This window comes from Mustela nivalis (genome assembly GCF_964662115.1).
Source record: "Mustela nivalis genome assembly, chromosome: 10".
NCBI classification, from domain to species: domain Eukaryota; kingdom Metazoa; phylum Chordata; class Mammalia; order Carnivora; family Mustelidae; genus Mustela; species Mustela nivalis.
The window spans coordinates 40,634,275-40,655,025 of record NC_139029.1 but is presented as its reverse complement, the minus strand read 5'-3'; the positions used below and the strand labels follow the sequence as shown (position 1 = coordinate 40,655,025).

The following is a 20,751-nucleotide window of genomic DNA, read 5'->3' as shown; positions in this document are numbered from 1 at the left end:
ATCAAAGCATGACTACAGGGAAGGGTCTGAAAAGTACAGAGATTCAAGGTGGTAATCTTTGAAAAGCATAGCTGTGGAAGAAAAAAAGGGGGGGGCATGCAAAAAGAAAGGGAAAGGTATCCTTTGGCAGCTGGATAGTGAAAGAGGAAAGAGGCAAAGAGGGAAAACTTTAGGATCCTGCAAGACAAAAAAGAAAGAGAGAGAAATCAGAGGACACACAACTCATTTTTCAAAAAAATCCACTACAGATATAAGACATTACTACCCTGATATAAGAGGGAGCCAAAGAACCAGGAATCACCCCATATCACAATGCAATAAAACTAAAAAGCATTTTTTTAAAGATTGTATTTATTCATTTGACAGAGGGAAAAAGACAGCAAGAGAGGGAACACAAGCAGGGGGAGGGAGAGGGGGAGAAGCAGGCTCCCCACTGATAGGGAAGCTGGATGAGGGGCTTGATCCCAACACCCTAGGATCATGACCTGAGCCAAAGGCAGACACTTAACAACTGAGCCACCCAGGCACCTCAAAACTAAAAATTATTAATAAATTTTAAAAATTAAGAGGTGCGTGGGTGGCTCAGTCAGTTAAGCGTCTGACTTGATTTTGGCTGAGGTCATGATCTCAGTGTTGTGACACTGAGCCTCACATTGGGCTCCAAGCTGGCCATGGAGTCTGCTTAAGATTCTCTCTCCCCATCTTCCTCTGCCCCTCCCCACTGCCACCACTGGCCCATATGCACACGCATGCTCTCTCTAAATAAATAAATAAAGTAAAATAAAATAAGATAAAAGCACAATTAGCAATTTAAAAAATATTTCCATGAAACAACTCCTAGGTAAAAAATAAATTATTAAAGAAATGCAAATGGAAATTATAAAATTCACTGTAAACAATTCATATCACAATCAATGTGATATGTTTAAAGCAGCAATCAGGAAAACACACAGCACTAAACACAAGAAAGAAAGAGTGATAAAATGTAATATTATTTGGCAATGAAAAGAAATAATGTCCTTGTACATGCTATGCATGAATGAACTGGGAAGACATTATACTAAGTGAAAGAATCCAGTCACAAAGGCCACATATTATGATTCCATTTAAATAAAATGTCCAGAATATGCAAATCCATAATAACAGAAGGAAGACTAGTGGCTGCCAAGTGCCTGAGAGGAGTAGATAATGGAGAGGACCACTAATGGGTATGAGGCTTCCTTTTGGGGTGATGAAAATGTTCTGAGATTAGGTAGCGGTAATGGTTGCACAACTCTGAATATAATAAAAATCACTGAGTTGTACACTTCAAAAGAGTGACTTTAATGGGATGTGAATTATATCTCAATGAAGTTGTCATTAAAAAGAAAGAAAATGTATTAGATTTCCAACTCAAAAACTAGAAAAACAACTGAAGTAAACTAAAAGAAAGTACAAGGAAGATATAAGCAGAAATTAATTTGGTAAAGAATAAAAAGAGTAGACATAATCAAGATCTTGTTATTTTAAAAATTTATAAATAGGCAAACTACTACTAATTTAATTTTTAAAAGGAGAAAACATGAATACACAAAAAATAAAAAGTAACAAGAGAAGGGCACCTGGGTGGCTCAGATGATTGAGCCTTGGTTGGTTTGGTTTCAGCTGGTTGACTTTGGTTGACTTGGTTTCAGCTCAGGTCCTAATCTCGGAGTCTTGGGATAGAGCTCTGAGATATGCTCACCACTCAGTGGGGAGTCTGCTTGAGATTCTCTCCCTTCTCCTCTCCCTCTACCCTTCCCCTGCTCATGCTTGCACACTCTCTCTCTCTCTCTCAAATAAATAAATCAATCTTAAAAAAAAAATAGCAAGAGGAAAATACCATTGAAATAGAAACAAGTTTTAAAATTGTAAAAGACTACTTTTCTGACTTCTGTATAAAGATTTGGAAATCTAAATGAAATGGATACTTTCCTAGAGATATACAGACTGCCCCAAATGACCTCACTAAAGATAAGATATTTAAACATAAAGAAATATATAGGGGCGCTTGGGTGGCACAGTCATTAAGTGGCTGCCTTCAACTCAGGTCATGATTCCAGGGTCCTAGGATCGAGGCCTGCATCAGGCTCCCTGCTCAGAGGGGAAACTGCTTCTCCCTCTCCCACTCTGCCTGCTTGTGTTCCCTCTCTCGCTGTGTCTTTCTCTGTCAAATAAACAAAATCCTTAAAAATAAATAAAAATTAAAAATAAAAGCAATACTAAAAGCAACTAAAAATTGGGTCTGCTTTAAACAGAAACATAAATAGATAGATATTAATTACCAAGCAACTACCAAAAAGAAAAAGAGAGAAAAATAGGCCAAGATGGTTTCACAGGGAATTCTACCAAACCTACAAAGTATTGTAGTCCCAATACTCTACAAACTGTATCAGAGCATGAAAAGTAAAGAAAGTCTTCCTATTTCTTTTTATAAGGGAAGTATAAAATTAATACAACTTGGTATTAAAACAAGGGAAAAAGATAAAGACAAAGGAAAAAAAGAAAATTGTACATCAATATCACTTACAAATATTGATTTAAAGTACTACATAAAATAAAATAGTGACAGAATCTAATCCCCCACACACAAAAATCAATACATCATGACCAAGTGTCATTCATTTCAGATATGCAAAGTTGGTTCAATATCAGCAATCCATTAATAAAATATTCTAATAATATATCTAAATGAGGGACATAATGCAATTAATTCAACAGGTGCTGGAAAAAGCCTTTAACAAAATATAATTTCCCATTCCTAAAAAATAGGAAAACAACTAAAAAAAATAACTGATGAATACTTTCTGAACACAACAAAATTATATATGTATATATATACACACACATATATTTATGAGCCTGAAGCCAGCAGCCAGAATCTTATTTAATGGGGTAATAACATCTCCCATAATGGATTGTTATAAGGATTGATTAAGATAATAAGACAATATAGGTATGGAAATTCATCCATTCATTCAACAAATATTTATTTACATATGCTAGGGACTATAGAAGAGAAAGGAAAAAACAAACAAACCAACTTTCTTCTGTCCAGATTACATGCCAAGCACTGTACTAAGCTGGGTATATTGAAAGTAAACAAAATGGACAGGGATCCTGCTTTCATGGAGTTTACAGAATAATGAGGAAGACAAAAATTAAACAAACAAAAACACACAACATATATATGAATGTAAATATTGCCAGATGCTATGAAAGAAAGCAATACGGGGCTATCTATGAGCAAGAATAACAGGAAGACCTACTTCAATTTGAATGGTCTAGGACAGTCTTTCTTTGAAGATTACTTAATTACAGAACACCTGTTTTGTGCCAAGCACTGATCTTAGTAACAGTCACTGAATAGGGAATGAAACAAAATTCAGTGGCCTTATAGAACTTAGATTCTGGCTAGAAGAGACGGTCAATAGAGAAAAAATACATGTGCCAAATTTTTGTAAGTGTTCTATAAAATAGTAAAGCAGGAGACAGAGGATAGGGAGTTCTGGGAAAGAGGGTGATGAAAGAAGCAGATGACAATGTTGAAGCAAAGACCTGATGGAGTAAGCACTGATGGGATCTTAGGGTAGAGAATTCCAGAAGTGGAAACAACAAGGCTGCCTGAAGTAGGAATGTGCTTACTGTTCTCAAAAACAGAAAGGATAATGTGGCTAGAGTACAATGGTGAAAGAACAAAATGGTAAGAGATGAGGTCAGAAAGCTACAGAGGGTGGGAGACCAAAGAGTGTAGAAGGTTGTAGCTGTAAGTTTCAATGTTTGTAGCTAAGTTTGTAGCTAAGTTTCAATCTGAGTGTGATGAGAACACATGGGGAATTTTGAGCAAAGGAGTGAAATGATCTGGCTTATATTTTAAACACACCATCTGAAGGAGGATTTAGATTATAATACAGCTATTAAGAACTGTGTTGTCCTTCCCACTGCTCAAAATAAAGTTGTTTCTTAACTACACCTCTCTGTTATACTCCTATAGCAGCCAGGGATGGTTGGTCACATACATGTCAATAAAATTAAATATTGAGGGGCGCCTGGGTGGCTCAGTGGGTTAAAGCCTCTGCCTTCGCCTCAAGTCATGATCCCGGGTCCTGGGATCGAGCCCCGCATAGGGCTCTCTGCTAAGCGGGAAGCCTGCTTCCTCCTCTCTCTCTCTGTGCCTACTTGTGATTTCTGTCAAATAAATAAATAAAATCTTAAAAAAATTAAATATTGATTTGACTGGTGATTTTTGAATTAAAAAACAAAACAAACAAAACACTGCTCGGGCTATAAAGTACAGATTTGCCTACAGAGATACACAAGCAAAAGCAGAAAAACCAATTAGGACTTCTGCAAGCCAGGTAAGAAATGATAGTGGCATGCACTGTAGTATAAGTGAGTACAAGTGAGAAACAGATACTGAAAAATGAGTGAAAAGGTTTGCCAATACAGTGAATGTCAAGTTCAAGTAGAATCAAAAACAGCTTCAAGGTTTTTGGACAAAGGTCCTAGAAAGATGGAATTACCATTTACTGAATGGGGAAAACTTCAGGAAGAATAGAGGGAAAAGGGGGAGTTCAGGGAAAGAATTAGGACTTCAATTTTAGACATACTAAATTTGAGATGCCAATTAGACATCCAAGTAGAGATACTTTTGTAAAGTGTTGGAGATATGAGACAAGTTGTTGTGGGTTTTTTTTTTTAAGACCTAAAAGATGGGGGTGCCTGGGTGGCTTAGTCAGTTAAGCATTTGACTCTTGATCTCAGCTCAGTTCTTGATCTTGGGGCTGTGAATTCAAGCCCCATCTTGGGCTCCATGCTGGGCATGGAACCTACTTTAAAAAAAAAAAAAAAAAAAAGGAGGGGGGCATCTGGGTAGCTCAGTGCGTTAAGCCTCTGCTTTTGACTCAGGTCATGATCTCAGGGTCCTGAGCTCTCTGCTCTCTGCTCAGTGGGGAGCCTGCTTCCCTTTCTCTCTCTGCCTGCCTCTCTGCCTACTTATGATGGGTCTCTGTCAAATAAATAAACAAAATCTTTGGGGGGGAAAAAAAAGGATGAGGACAGATGACCGTGAAAGAATGGAGTAAAGAGCAGTGTAGCCAAAGGGAAGGGAATATGAGACTCTAAGGCAGAAAAATGTTTGGCTTACTGAAGAGACAGAAAAAAGGCCAGTGTGCTTAAACCCAGGAGACTATACAACCAGGATGAAAACAATAAGAAATTATTTTTTTTAAATACAGAGTCTCCTTATTCTACAATAACAAATGATACATATTTTGGTACCTAAATGGTACAGACTATGTCCCTGACGAAACTCGTATGTTGAAGCCCTAACCCTCAATGTAATGGTATTTGGAAATGGGACTCCTTGGAGGTAATTAGAGTAGATGAGGTCATGAGGGTGAGGACTTCCTGATGGGTTAGTGCCCTTCTCTTTTTAAAAAGGGGAAGAGAGGGGCGCCTGGGTGGCTTAGTGGGTTAAGCCTCTGCCTTCAGCTCAGGTCATGATCTCAGGGTCCTGGGATCAAGCCCCATGTCGGGTTCACTGCTCAGCAAGGAGCCTGCTTCCCCAATTCTCTCTCTGCCTGCCTCTCTGCCTACTTGTCTCTCTCTGTCAAATAAATTAATAAAATCTTTTTTTTTTAAGATTTTATTAATTTATTTGACAGAGAGAAAGATCACAAGTAGGCGGAGAGTCAGGCAGAGAGAGAGGAGGAAGCAGGCTCCCGCTGAGCAAAGAGCCCGATGCGGGGCTCGATCCCAGGACACTGAGATCATGACCTGAGCCGAAGGCAGCGGCTTAATCCACTGAGCCACCCAGGCACCCCAATAAATAAAATCTTAAAAAAATAAAAAAATAAAAAGGGGAAGAGAAAGATGTTTCCTTCTCTCACTCTGTCTCTCTCATTCTCTCTCTCTGCACCCACACAAAAAAAGAGGTCATTTAAGTATACATGAGAGGGCAGCAAACCAAAAAAGCTATCTTGCACCTTGATCTTGGACTTCTCAGCCTCTAGAATTGTGAGAAATGAATTTTTGTTATTTGAGCTACCCAGTCTGTGGTATTTTGCTAGAGCAGCCTGAGCAGACTAATATACTGGAATTGGGGTTACACTAAACAAAAATGTAAAATATGTGAATGGCTTTGGAACAGAAGATGGTTATAAGGAAACTGCTAGTGATAGCCTAAAGTGCCTTAAATAAACTATTAATAGAAGCCTCCAGATCCTTTGAGGATGCTAGTGGTGAAGGTTTGTTTGCAAAATGATAAAACCTTACTGAGGACGGGAGGAAAGGAGAGCCTTGCCACAATAGGAGCAGAAATTATAATAACTATTATCTGCAGTTATGTGAAAATTAGATAAGGAAAATATTGAAGGTGCCACATGGTTTCTTCTTGCGTTTATAGGAAAAAATCTATATTGCTATATTGAGGAAAGGGCTATTAAATAAAAAAAAACTCAGGACTTGATGGTCTTGAAAATTCAAGTTTCTCAAAATGGGAAAAGATGCTAAAATTAAGAAATAGCATTTGAGCAAAGATCAAATCCAGGGCACTGCCAGGAAAAAATGATCCAAAGATGAGGCCCAGGGTATGACAAATCTTTTGTTAAAGATCTCAGATCAGAAGTGATGCCTCAGGGGCACCTGGGTGGCTCAGTGGGTTAAAGCCTCTGCCTTCAGCTCAGGTCATGATCCCAGGGTCCTGGGATGGAGCCCCATGTCAGTCTCTCTGCTCAGCAGGGAGCCTGCTTCCTCTGTCTCTCTCTGCCTGCCTCTCTGCCTACTTGTGATCTCTGTCTGTCAAATAAATAAAGAAAATCTTAAAAAAAAAAAAAAAGTGATTCCTCAGAATATAGTTTGAATAGAAAAAAGCCCTCTAAAGAAGAAAAGCCTCTGCCTCACAAATCCTCTATCAAAGAACTACAAGGAAGCTTAAGAATGTTGTCCCTCAGCCATCTCAGAAAGGACCCAAGGAAGAGAGCTTATCTCAAAGGCATTTGCAGGTGTAGCTTTTTGTTTAATGGAGTGACCCAAGGAGATTCACATGAGACCCACAAAATTCTTAAGATAAAAATAATCTACATAGAGGATTCTTGGGTATTAACATTCTATTTTTCACCTGGTAGGTGGTTTTGGTCACAGTGAGGAGCTGAGAATTCAGTAGGCTGTATATTTATGTTTTGTGCACTTCTCTGTATTGAGTTTTAATGCTCATCAATGAGAAAATTTTTTAAAAACTTTGTATTTATTTGACAGACAGAGATCAAAAGTAGGCAGAAAGGCAGGCAGAGAGAGAGGAAGAGAAGCAGGCTCCCTGCTGAGCAGACCCTGGGGTCATGACCTGAGCCAAAGGCAGAGGCTTAACCCACTGAGCCACCCAGGCAGCCAACAATGAAAAAAAAATTTTTTTTTAAGATATTTTTTATTTATTTGACAGAGAGAGAGAGATCACAAGTAGACAAAGAGAAAGGAGGAAACGGGCTCCCTGCTGAGCAGAGAGCCCGATGCAGGGCTCGATTCCAAGACCCTGGGATCATGACCTGAGCCAAAGGCAGAGGCTTTAACCCACTGAGCCACCCAGGTGGCTCAACAATGAAAATTTTTAACTTAAAAAAAAAATGCTGGGTTCAACCCACTAACTCAATTACATTTTTTTCCTAGCAGGTCACAATCCACAGTTTGAAAAATTATGGTCTAGGTAAGAACTGTGGTAGTGAAAGGAACTAGAAGGAGAAACACTTCTAGTCTGCAGGTAGGACTAACAGGACATAACGAGGGACTAGAACAGGGTAAAAGGAGGGAGAAATGTCAAAGATGATTCATGTTACTTTTTTTTTTAAAGATTTTGTTTATTTATTTGACAGAGAGAGATCATAAGTAGGCAGAAAGGCAGGCAGAGAGAGAGGAAGGGAAGCAGGGTCCCTGCTGAGCAGAGAGCCCGATGCGGGACTCGATCCCAGGACCCTGGGATCATGACCTGAGCCGGAGGCAGAGGCTTTAACCCACTGAGCCACCCAGGTGCCCTGATGATTCATGTTTCTGCTTTGATTATCTAAATGGATAGAAGTGCCACTTACTGAGATGAGAAAAACTAGAAAATGAACAAGTTTAAAATTACGGGAGAACACAATTAAGAGTCTGCATCTGAAAATATTAAATTTGGGACACCTGAGTAGCTCTGTCAGTTAAGTGCCTTTGACTCAGGTCATGATCCCAGGGTCCTGGGATAGAGCCCTGGTACCGGGCTCCTTGTTCAGTGGTGAGCCTGCTCCTCCCTCTGCCTGCAGCACCCCCTGCTTGTGCTCTGTCTCTCGCTCTCTCTGACAAAAAAAAAAAAAAAAAAAAACTTAAAAAAAAATGAAAAACAAAAATGAACATGTTAAATTTGAGATGCCTATTAAAGCAGAGATCCAAGATGCCAACTAGATATGTGAGTACAGAGGCCATCACTGGCCCCCCTCTCCCTGCAAGTATATTACTTTGGGTATTTTTTCCTCATAGGACTAATAACTACCTGAAGTTATCTTCATTTTTTTCATGTGTTATTGTCTGACTCAAACTAGAAATTTAAGCAAAAATTTCACATCTCATCTGCTTGTGAATGAATCTGCTTGACAGCTTGTGAATGAATGCATTAATCCACTTAATTATTTTTCCCTCTTAAATGTCCTTTTAGGTCTATCTTTGTAGTTTCCTACCACAAAAGAAATGAAATATATTTCCCTATCCCTTGATTCCAAGTTTGCCATTAACTTGCTTTGGTCAACAGCCTAAGTTTCAAAAGGCTTTACATGTTGCAGATAACACCCTTGTCCTTCTGCTGTCACCATGAAAAGGACATGCCTGGGCCAGCCTTCTGGTCCCAGGAAGAGGAGAGACATATGACCCTGCCAAACAAGAGTAGAACAGAGTTTCCAACCAATCAATAGTCATATGATTAACCCAAACAACATTTGAACTCAGCTTAGATGAGCTGATTCCCAATCTACTAATTTGTAAACTCTAATAATAAATAATTATTTTTTAAAATCACTGAGTTTTGGCATGCTTTATTACAAAGCAATAGCAAACTGATATACTGCTATAGTCCAATGCCTAGAACAGTGCCTAGAATATAATGAGAGCTCAAAAAATATTTTAATTGAAAAGGAAATGGACAAGGAATAGCCAAAGAGGTAAGAAAACCAGGAGAATGAGATGTCATGAAAGCCAAGAGAAGAGTAAGTTTTGTTTTTTTTTTTAAAGATTTTATTTATTTATTTGTCAGAGAGAGTGAATGAGAGCGAGCACAGGCAGACAGAGTGGAAGGAAGAATCAGAGGGAGAAGCAGGCTCCCTGCGGAGCAAGGAGCCCGATGTGGGACTCGATCCCAGGACACTGGGATCATGACCTGAGCCTAAGGCAGCCGCTTAACCAACTGAGCCACCCAGGCGTCCCGAGAAGAGTAAGTTTTAAAGAAGGAAGTGGTCAAAGGGATTAACAGTGCTGAAGTTTGTTAAATTAGGATTGAAATGTACGTACTAGATGTGGCAACATGGTGTTCAGTAGTAGCCTTGAGAATGGAGGGAAGCCAGAGGGAATGGACTGAGTTTAAAAATATAGGAAATAGCTATAGGAAAGAAAATTCTCATGGTCAAAAACTAGCAATGCTCCTCCCACCATTCTTCCTTGAAGATTTTTTTTCCTTTCTAATTATTTGATCTATCAAACAACTTGGGATATTTTTCCTAGAGAGATCAGGAATATTGATGTTCGAGTATGATCATTTCCTTTCTTATCTAATAGTACACAGCAAGGCACTGATTCAGGGTCATACAATTAAAAAAAAAATCCTAGGGGCGCCTGGGTGGCTCAGTGGGTTAAGCCGCTGCCTTCGGCTCGGGTCATGATCTCAGGGTCCTGGGATCGAGTCCCACATCGGGCTCTCTGCTCAGCAGGGAGCCTGCTTCCTCCTCTCTCTCTCTGCCTGCCTCTCCATCTACTTGTGATCTCTGTCTGTCAAATAAATAAATAAAATCTTTAAAAAAAAAAATCCTATCTGCACCATCCCATGCTTTAACTAACTGCTAAGGCAAGCCAATCATTGATCATCAGTCAAAAATTTAGGATGCAAATCAAAATGCAAATCAACTATGAAATTTAAATCTAAGAAAACATTGTGAAATGACAGATGATGGATTCTTGGTGAATTCAAGTACTAAGAATTAAATTTGGCTATATAAACATTACCAAAAGCATGCTTTAAGTGTCATCATATTCAGAACTGATGAACCTCAATTTATAGTTCATGATTAAAGGGGACAAGATTGGGCGCCTGGGTGGCTCAGTGGGTTAAGCCTCTGCCTTTGGCTCAGGTCATGATCTCAGGGTCCTGGGATCGAGTCCTGCATCACTCTCTCTCTCTCTGTCTGCCTCTCTGCCCACTTGTGATCTCTCTCTGTCAAATAAATAAATAGAATCTTAAAAAAAGGGGGGGGGGACAAGATTTATGTTATTTTTCCTATTTCAATTTCTTGGTGTGGAACACTCCACGTATTTCCCATATGCTGTCCTATATATAAATATTTTCTCTGAAACTAAATCCTAGGTGGACTATTTCTCCAATTTAATTCAAAAACCATTTTATATCTTATATATCCTGGCATTATCCACAGATCCTGAATAAATTCCTGTTGTTTCTCATCACATGCATACAACTACCAATAGGCCTTAAATTTTTTTTAACATACCATATTTTTCCATGTGCTCTTTTCCAGCAAATGCAAACATCTGAGGAGCAATTGGTTTGGCAGACAATCCATATTTATTGATCAGGACCTCAAGATGTTTATCAACTGGGTTGGTCCTATGTGAAGACTAAGAGAGAGGGGAAAAAATTAGTAAGTACGTGATATGATAATTGTCTCTTTTGACTATTATAGTATTACTAAAAGATATACATATTCTAAGTACACAGTAAAGCAAAAATAAACAATGTGAATAAAATCAGTCAGGAAATGCTTTGCAGGGAAACATGGAAAGGAAAAACAATCAAGTGAGGAATTAATTTTTCATGAAATATCTATAAAGAATCCAGTGGGGAGTGCAGAGATGCCTGGATAGCTCAGTCAGTTAAGTGCCCAACTCTTGGTTTCAGCTCAGGTCATGATCTCATCTCGTGGGATTGAGCCCCTCGTTGGGCTCTGCACTCAACGTGGAGTCTGTTTTGGATTCTCTCTCCCTCTCCCTCTTGCTCTCTCTCTCTCGCTCTCTCAAATAAATAAATAAAATCCTTAAAAAATAATAAGAAAATAAAAATAAAGACGCCAGTAGGTACCCATAACTACTCAAGATGCTGGGGATCCAATGTGAATAAAATAGGTAAAGCCTCTGCTCATCTGGCATTTACATCTGTGGCAGAGAGGGGCAAAGATAGAAGATAAAAATAAATTAAAATGTAAGTAGGGGTGCCTGGGTGGCTCAGTCAGTTGAGCATCTTACTCTTGCTTTGAGCTCAGGTCATGATCTCAGGGTTGTGGGATCAAGCTCTGCCTCAGTTCTGTGCTCAGTGCCGAGTCTGCTTGTCCTTCTCCTTCTGCTCCTCCCCCACTCACTTGCTCTCTCACTTTCAAATACATAAATATTTTTTTAAATGTAAATAAAATTATTTTCCTACCCCCCAACCCCCCACATTGCATCTCCGCAAGATGGGATTGGGAGGGAGGCAAAACACAAGAGACTCTTACTATCACAAAACAAACTGAGAGTTAAAAAACAAACAAACAAACAAAAAGAACTGAGGTGACAGGGGTAAGGGGGTAGGGAGAGGGTGGTGGGGTTATGGACATTGGGAAGGGTACGTGATATGGTGAGTGCTATGAAGTGTGTAAACCTGGCGATTCACAGACCTGTACCCCTGGGGCTAATAAGACATTATATGTTAATATAAATAAATAAATAAATAATCTTTTAAAATGTAAATAATAATGATATAAAGAAGAATAAATCTAAGTAAGGGAATAAAGACTGGAGATAGGAAGTGTTACTTTTTTTTTTTTTTTAAGATTTTGTTTATTTATCCAAGAGAGAGAGGGAGGGAGCAAGCACAGGCAGACAGAATGGCAGGCAGAGGCAGAGGGAGAAGCAGGCTCCCTGCTGAGCAAGGAGCCCGATGTGGGACTCGATCCCAGGATGCAGAGATCATGACCTGAGCCAAAGGCAGCTGCTTAACCAACTGAGCCACCCAGGCATCCCAGGAAGTGTTACTTTAAACACAACTGTCAGGGAAGTTCTCACTGACCAACGGTATTTGAGCAGGAATGTGAAGCAGTAAGGAGTAAATCATTTGGGTAATCATGGGAGAGAAGAATTCCAGGCAAAGGGAACAGCAACAAAAAGGATCCTAAGGCAGGAGCATGCTTGGGTGTTTGAGAAAAGAAGTGAATTAGGATTAGAATAAAGCGATACTCAGAAAGTATAATCACCTTTGTTTCTATGGTGCTAGAGTGCAAGAACATATTTCCTAATACTAATATTCCACAAAGGGAAAGCTAACAGTTTTTTCTCAGTTTACCTACTAGATTATGGACTCCCTGAAGTCATGAATTCTTTTTTATATTTGTACCTTTGTACAAATATAAAAGTACAAATATAAAATGCCTAGCATATGGACTGAAACATAGAAAACATTCTATAGGGGCACCTGGGTGGCTCAGTGGGTTAAAGCCTCTGCCTTCAGCTCAGGTCATGATCCCAGGGTCCTGGGATCGAGCCCCGCATCGGGCTCTCTGCTCCACAGGAAGCCTGCTTCCCCCTCTCTGCCTGCCTCTCTGCCTACTTGTGATCCCTCTCTCTCTATCAAATAAATAAAATCTTTTAAAAAGAGGGAGAAAAAGAATAAGAAAACATTCTATAAATAACTGTTGAATGAATAAATGAAGATTATTTTTTGATCCACAAGGCCTTCCAGAGGGTATACTGTTCAGCCATTCTCTTTGAAGAAGAGAAAATAGTCTTTTTATTTATCAATTTATTTATTTGTTTGTTTGTTTGTTTTTGGTAGGCTCCATGCCCAGCATGGAGCTCAATGCGAGACTTGAACTCATGACCATGAGATCAAAACCTGAACTGAGATCAAGAATCAGATGCTCAGGGCACCTGGGTGGCTCAGTGGGTTAAGCCTCTGCCTTTGGCTCAGGTCATGATCTCAGGGTCCTAAGATCCTGCTCTCTGCTCAGCAGGGAGCCTACCTCCCCCTTTCTCTCTGCCTCCCTCTCTGCCTACTTGTAATTTCTCTGTCTGTCAAATAAACAAGTAAAATCTTAAAAAAAAAAAAAAATCAGATGCTCAACCAACTGAGCTACCCAGGCACCACAAGAAAAAATAATCTTAAAGGAAGAAAATAAGTTTCAGATATGATAAAGAGCTTGACAATCCAAAGTATACTTTAATATAAATAGGTCTTGTGTAGTCTCTGAACACAGAAATCTAAAAAATAAATACCTATAATTATGTGTTTGGATGGCTACAGATGGAAATTTTTTTCCGCCAAAAGAAATTTTGAAAAACAAAGAGAAAATGTTCATTGTTAAGTTAAAAAAAGGATGCTAATTAAAACAATGTGGACTACAACATGATGAATTGCAGAAAACAGATTTATCCTTCTACATTAACCAACTAAAAACCTGGACAAAATATACAAAGCAATCGTTTTCAGACAATGTACAAGTAGAAAGCATTGTATAGTGACCTCTGAGTTAAGGAAAATAAGTAAGATGAGCATTATGATTGCCCCCAGATTGCTACCTGTAAAGAGTAGGGAAGAGTAACACAGAGTCCAGCAGTCTTCCTAAGTTGAAGAAACAGAGTTCAGAGAAACCAAGGCATCTAGAATTCACAGAAAAAAGAAAGATAGAGGGGTGGGGGCAAGCATATGCACATGCTCTGAACATGCAAATAGTGTTGAGTCTTCAGTGAGTCTGATCAATACATGAATATGAGGAAACTACTGAGATAAGGGGAAAAAAATCACTGAACAAGAGAAAACAGAACAATTCCCAAAGCTCACACAGGGCCAGAAATAGTTTTTATTCTCAACAACTATAATAGAAAGATCTCCTAACATATGGGGTATCAATAGAATCCTAAGGTTATTGCCTGAAAGGCCAGGTCAGATTAGCCTACAAATAAAGACTATTCTGATTCTACCTAACAGAGCTTAAAAGCAAATCTCAAAAAGGATCAAACTGTTTCTAAAAGAAACTTGCCCAGAACACATCCCCACATAGTTAAAAGAATATAAAAATTTAACACCCAACAAAGTAAAATGTACAATGTCTAGCATCCAATCACAGATCATAAGGTATGCAATGAAATAGAAAAATACAACCTGCAAAGAGTAGACTACCAACCAATAGAAAGACTTAGAAATGACACACAGTAGATTTAATAGATACCATTAAGAGGGTTCATAAATATACTCCAATTGTTCAAGAAGGCAGAAGCATAAGCATGACAATGAAAAATATGGAAGAAATAAAAGAAGACCCACACAGAACCTTTAGAGATTTTAAAAAATACAGTATCTGAAATGGAAAGTACAATGAATGCAATTAACAGCAGACTAGACAATATAGCAGATTAGTGAACTTAGGTACATATCAAAAAATACATGAAGAGACAATAAATAAAATCTTTAAAAAAAAAAAGGGGGATGCCTGGGTGGCTCAGTTGGTTGGACGACTGCCTTCGGCTCAGGTCATGATCCCGGAATCGCAGGATCAAATCCCACATCAGGCTCCCAGCTCCATGGGGAGTCTGCTTCTCCCTCTGACCTTCTCCTCGCTCATGCTCTCTCTCACTGTCTCTCTCTCTCAAATAAATAAATAAAATCTTTAAAAAAAAAATACATGAAGAGAAAAAAAAACTCTAGAAAAAAATTAAGAAAGCATCAGTGAGTCATAGAACAATCAAATTTAGTAAGTGTATCACTGGAGTTCCAGAAAAAGAGAAAATGGGGAGAAAGAGAAGTGAGAAGAAAGATATTTAAGATATAATGACTGGGGACACTGGATGGCTCAGTCAGTTAAAGATCCAACTCTTGATTTTACCTCAGGTCATGATCTCAGGGTTGTGATATCAAGCCCTGCATTAGCTCCATGCTCAGCACTGAGTCTGTTCCTCTCCCTCTCCATCTCCTCCCACTCATGCTTTCTCTCTCTCTCTCTAATAAATAAAAAAATAAAATCAAAGACATAAAGGCTGAAATTTTTCCAAATCTGATGAAAACTATAACTCACAAATCCAAGAACATCAAGAAACACCGAGCACAAAAAAAAACATGATAAAACTTCACCAAAGTACATCATAATAAAATTGGTTAGAAATCAGTGATAAAGATAAAATCTTAAAAGCAACCAGAGAAAAAGGCATGTTAAGAATATAGGAACAGAGGCAAGATAGCAGAGGTGTAGGGAACCTCGTTGCTGCCACCAGTCCCCTGAATTGAGCTGGATATCTACCAAACCCAAGAAAACAGCGTGAGATGTAAGACTATCCTTCTGGATCGCTAAACTCAGAAAAACACCACCAGGGTGAGTGGTGGCTTCCAATGCTCCAGATTTTCCTCAGGTTCATCTTGCCTGAGTTGTGGTTGATATTTCGGACTCTGTATATTCCCTCAACCATCCCTCAAGAGAATGACTAGGAGGAAGAATTCCCAACAAAGGAAAGAACCAGAGACAATGGCCTCTGCCACAGACTTAATGGATACGGATCTAAGGAAAATGTCTGAAAAAGACTTCACAGTAACATTTATAAAGTTGCTATTTAGGTTTGAGAAAAGCATTAGTGACAGTATAGAATCTCTAAGGGCAGAATGTAGAGCTACTGCCGCTGAAATTAAAAATGCTGTGAAGGAGATGCCATCTAAACTGGATACTCTGAATGCCAGGGTAAATGAGAAAGAAGAGCGAATTAGTGATCTAGAAGATAAGCTGATAGAAAGGAAGGAAGTCAAGAATGATAAAGATAAACAACTCCAAGCTCATGAGATCAGAAGTAGAGACATCAATGACACCATGAAACATTCCAAAGTCAGAATTATTGGGGTCCCTAAGGGGGTGGAGAGAGAGAGAGGACAAGGATATATACTTGAGCAAACCATAGCTGAGAATTTACCTAATCTGGGGAAGAAAAGAAGGATCCATGTCCTAGAGGCAGAGAGGACCCTTCCCAAGATCAATAAAAAAAGACCAATACTCCAGTATATAATAGTAAAACTTGCTTATCTTAGAGCCAAGGCAGCTATCCTAAGAGAAGCTAGGGGGAAGAGATGTCTTACCTACGGAGGGAGGAACATCAGAATAACATTAGACCTTTCCACAGAGACCTGGCAAGCCGGAAGGGGTTGGCAAGACATAATCAGGGTACTAAATGAGATGAACATGAAACCAGGAATACTTTATCGAGCAAGGCTGTCATCCAGAATGGATGGAGAGACAAAGAACTTCCAGGACAGGCAGAAAGTGAAAGGATATGTGACCACCAAGCCAGTGCCTGGCACGCAGTGGAGGAGGGCTGTTGTTCTATAGAAGAAAAAAGACCCCAAGAGTAATACAGACCAGAAAGTAACAGAGATAATCTACAGAAACACAAACTTCACAGGCAATAGATGGCACTAAATTCATATCTTTCAATAGTTACTCTCAACATGAAGAGCCTGAAAAATGAAATGGCACAGGGTTTCAGATTGGATAAAGACAGGGCCCACCCATATGCTGCCTACAAGAGACTCATTCAGAACCTAAATACACTTCCAGATTGAAAGTAGGGGATGGAGAACCATTTATCATGCAGATGGACATTGAAAGAAAGCTGGGGTAGCAATTCTCATATCAGACAAACTGAATTTTTAAACCAAAGACTGTAGTAAGAGATGTAAAAGAACACTATTATCATACTTAAAAGGTCTATCCCACAGGAAAATCTAAAAATTGTAAGTATCTATGCCCCCAACATGACAGCAGCCAACTACATAAGCCAACTGTTAACCAAAGTAAAGAATCATATTGGTAATAATACATTAATAGTAGAAGACCTCTCAGCATTGGACAGGTCATCTAAGCAGAAGATTAACAAAGAAACAAGAGCTTTGAATGACACTTTGTACCAGATGGACTTTGTACATACATACAGAACATTCCACCCTAAAACAACATAATACTCATTCTTCTTGAATACACATGGAACTTCCTCCAAAATAGATAACATATTTGGTCACAAATCAGGTTTGAACCGATACCAAAAGATTGAGATTATTCCGTGCATGTTGTCAGACCACAATGCCTTGAAACTGGAACCCAATCACAAGAAAAAAATTGGAAGGAATTCAAACATGTGCAAGTTAAAGAACATCTTACTAAAGAATGACTGGGTCAACCAAGAAATTAAGGAAGAACTTAAACAAGTCATGGAAACTAATGAGAATGAAATCACATCGGTCCAGAATCTATGGGATACTGCAAAGGCTGTCCTTTCAACAATGTGGAAGGATACAAATAAAAACCACAATGAGATAGCACCTTACACCAGTTAAAATGGCAAAAATTAACAAGACAACAAACAAGTGTTGACGAGGATGTATAGAAAGGAAAGCTCTTTTACACTGTTGGTGGGAATGCAAGTTGGTACAGCCACTCTGGAAAACAATATGGAGGTTCTTTAAGACATTAAGAAGAGAGCTACCCTATCACCCAGAAATTGCACTATTAGGTATTTACCCCAAAGATACAGATTAGTGAGAAGAAGGGGCACATGCACTCCAGTGTTCATAGCAGCAATATGCACAATAGGAGCTGACAGGCCCTTCAACAAATGAATGGATAAAAAAAGATGTGATTCATATATACAATGGAATATTACTTAGCCATCAGAAAGAATGACTACCTACCATTTGCATCGACATAGATGGAACTGGAGGGGATTATGCTAAGTCAAATAAGTCAAGCAGAGAAACAATTATATGGTTTCACTCATATGTGGACTATAAGGAATAGTGCAGAGAATCATAGGGGAAGGTATGGAAAAATGAAGGGGGAGAAATTGGAGAGGGAGATGAACCATAAGAGACTATGGACTCTGGGAAATAAACTGAAGTTTTTAGAGGGGACGGGGGGTGAGGAGATGGGGTTACCTAGTAATGGGCACTAAGGAGGGCATGTTTTGTGATGAACGCTGGGTGTTATACCCAACTAGTGAATCATTGAACACTACATCAAAAACTAATGACGTACTATACAGTGGCTAACTGAACATAATAAAAAAAGTGAAAAAAAAAAAAAGAATATAGGAACAACTGAGGCACCTGAATGGCTCAGTGGGTTAAGCCTCTGCCTTTGGCTCAGGTCTTGATCTCAGGGTCCTGGGATGGAGTCCCGCATCGGGTTCTCTGCTTAGAGGGGAGACTGCTTCCCCCTGCCTCTCTGCCTACTTGTGATCTCTCTCTCTCTCTCTGTCAAATAAATAAAATAAAAATGTGTTCTTTAAAAAAAAAAAGAATATAGGAAAAATGAAAGCCAAAGATAGTGAACCAATATCCTTAAAGCACTATATTGTTTTTAAAAAACTGATGCTAGAGGTGCCTGGGTAGCTCAGTCGTTAAGCGTCTGCCTTCGGCTCAGGTCATGATCCCAGGGTCCTGGGATAGAGTCCTACATTGTGCACCCTTCTCAGCAGGAAGCCTGCTTCTCCCTCTCCCAACACCCCTGCTTGTCATCCTTCTATTGCTGTCTCTCTCTGTCAAGTAAATAAATAAAATCTTTTAAAAAAAGATAAAAATTTGATGCTAAACTAGAATTCTACACCCAGCAAATATATCTTCCAAAAAACAAGGTAAATAAAGACTTATTAAAACAGGGGCACCTGGGTGGCATTGGTTAAGTCTCTGCCTTCGGCTCAGGTCATGATCTCAGTCCTGGAATCAAGCCCCACATCAGGCTCCCTTCAGGGAGCCTGCTTCCCCCTCTAACTCTGCCTGCTGTTCTGCCTACTTGTGATCTCTCTCTGTCAAATATATAAAATCTTTTAAAAAATTCTTAAAAAAAAACATACAAAAGCTGAAGAGAATTTATCACCAGCAGATCAGCACTATACAAAATGTTAAGGAAAAGTCTTCAGGCAAATGGAAAATAATCCTAGAAGGAAATGTGAATCAATATAAAAGAATAAAGAGCTCAAAATAAAGAATAAAAAAAAAAGAAAAATGTCAAATATGTGGATAAATACAAATTATCTTTAAAATTACTTCTAGGGGCGCCTGGGTGGCTCAGTGGGTTAGGCCACTGCCTTTGGCTCAGGTCATGATCCCAGAGTCCTGGGATCAAGTCCCACATCGGGCTCTCTGCTCAGCGGGGAGCCTGCTTCCTCCTCTCTCTCTCTGCCTGCCTCTCTGCCTACTTGTGATCTCTGTCTGTCAAATAAATAAATAAATTCTTTAAAAAAATTTTTTAAATTACTTCTAAATAATCTTTAAAAACTAAAATTATCTCTTTTTTAAAGATTTTATTTATTTATTTGACAGAGAGAGACACAGTGAGAGAGTGAACACAAGTAGGGAGAGTGGGAGAGGATGAAGCAGGCTCCCCGCAGAGCAGGGAGCACAATGCAGACCTTGATCTCAGGACCCCAGGATCCTGACCCGAGGCAAAGGCAGACACTTAACAACTGAACCTCCCAGGTGACCCCAAAATAAAATTATCTTTTTTCAAAATTGATTATTTAAATAAATTCAGAGGATTCCTCTCAGGTCCTCTCTCTCTTCAGGAGCTTTATACTATCCCTCAATAAACTTTGCTTTGCTGCCCACAAAAAATAAATAAACAAATAATAATAATAAATTCAATAACTGTTATAGGGTTTATTATATATATAGATAGATAGATAGTTGTAAAATGTGCTTCTGTGCTGTTGTTTGAGGCAAACAAAAAAAATACTTTGTAAGGTTCTTATGTTTGAGGCAAACAAAAAAAATACTTTGTAAGGTTCTTATAATACTATAGTGTACAGTCACAATACTACTCAAAGGTCGTCTGTGAGTAAGTTAAGAATACTTACTATGGGGGCACCTAAATGGTTAAGGCCTCTGCCTTCAACTCAGGTTGTGATCCCAGGGTCCTGGGATCGAGCCCTGCATTAGGCTCTCTGTTCAGCAGGGAGCCTGCTCCCCTCTTCTCTCTCTGACTACCTGTTATCTGTCAAATAAATAAATAAAATCTTAAAAAAAAAAAAAAAAGAATACATACTATGCTCCACAATACCAAAAAAAAAAGTCATTCACCACAATCAATGGGGATTTATTCCTGGGTTACAAGGATGGTTCAATATCCACAAATCAATCAACATGATAGATCACATCAGTAAGAGAAGGGATAAGAATGATATGAACATTTCAATAGATGCAGAGAAAACATCTGACAAGGTACAACAACCATTCATGACGAAAACCTTCAACAAAGTAGGGTAAGAGGGAACATACCTCAACTTAATAAAGCCATATATGAAAAACCCACAGCTAACATCATCCTCACTGGGGAAAAACTGAAAACCTTTCCCCTAAGGTCAAGAACAGGACACTGATGTCCACACTCACTACTTCTACTCAACACAGTACTATAAAGTGCTAGTCACAGCAATGAGATAACAAAAAGAAATAAAAGGAATACATATCAATAAGGCAAAAGTAAAACTTTCACTATT

General features: G+C 38.9%; 1 protein-coding gene across 5 annotated transcripts in view; it reads right to left on the bottom strand.

Annotated features, from left to right (window-relative positions):
* The window catches only part of SCP2 (sterol carrier protein 2), a 120,697-nt gene that overhangs the window by 67,989 nt on the left and 31,957 nt on the right, over nucleotides 1-20,751 (bottom strand). For all 5 annotated transcript variants that reach the window (XM_082688454.1, XM_082688455.1, XM_082688453.1 and 2 more), the window contains exon 4: nucleotides 10,749-10,875. In XM_082688454.1, coding sequence (XP_082544580.1) covers nucleotides 10,749-10,875 — 127 coding nt within the window. The remainder of the gene's footprint in view (nucleotides 1-10,748; nucleotides 10,876-20,751) is intronic.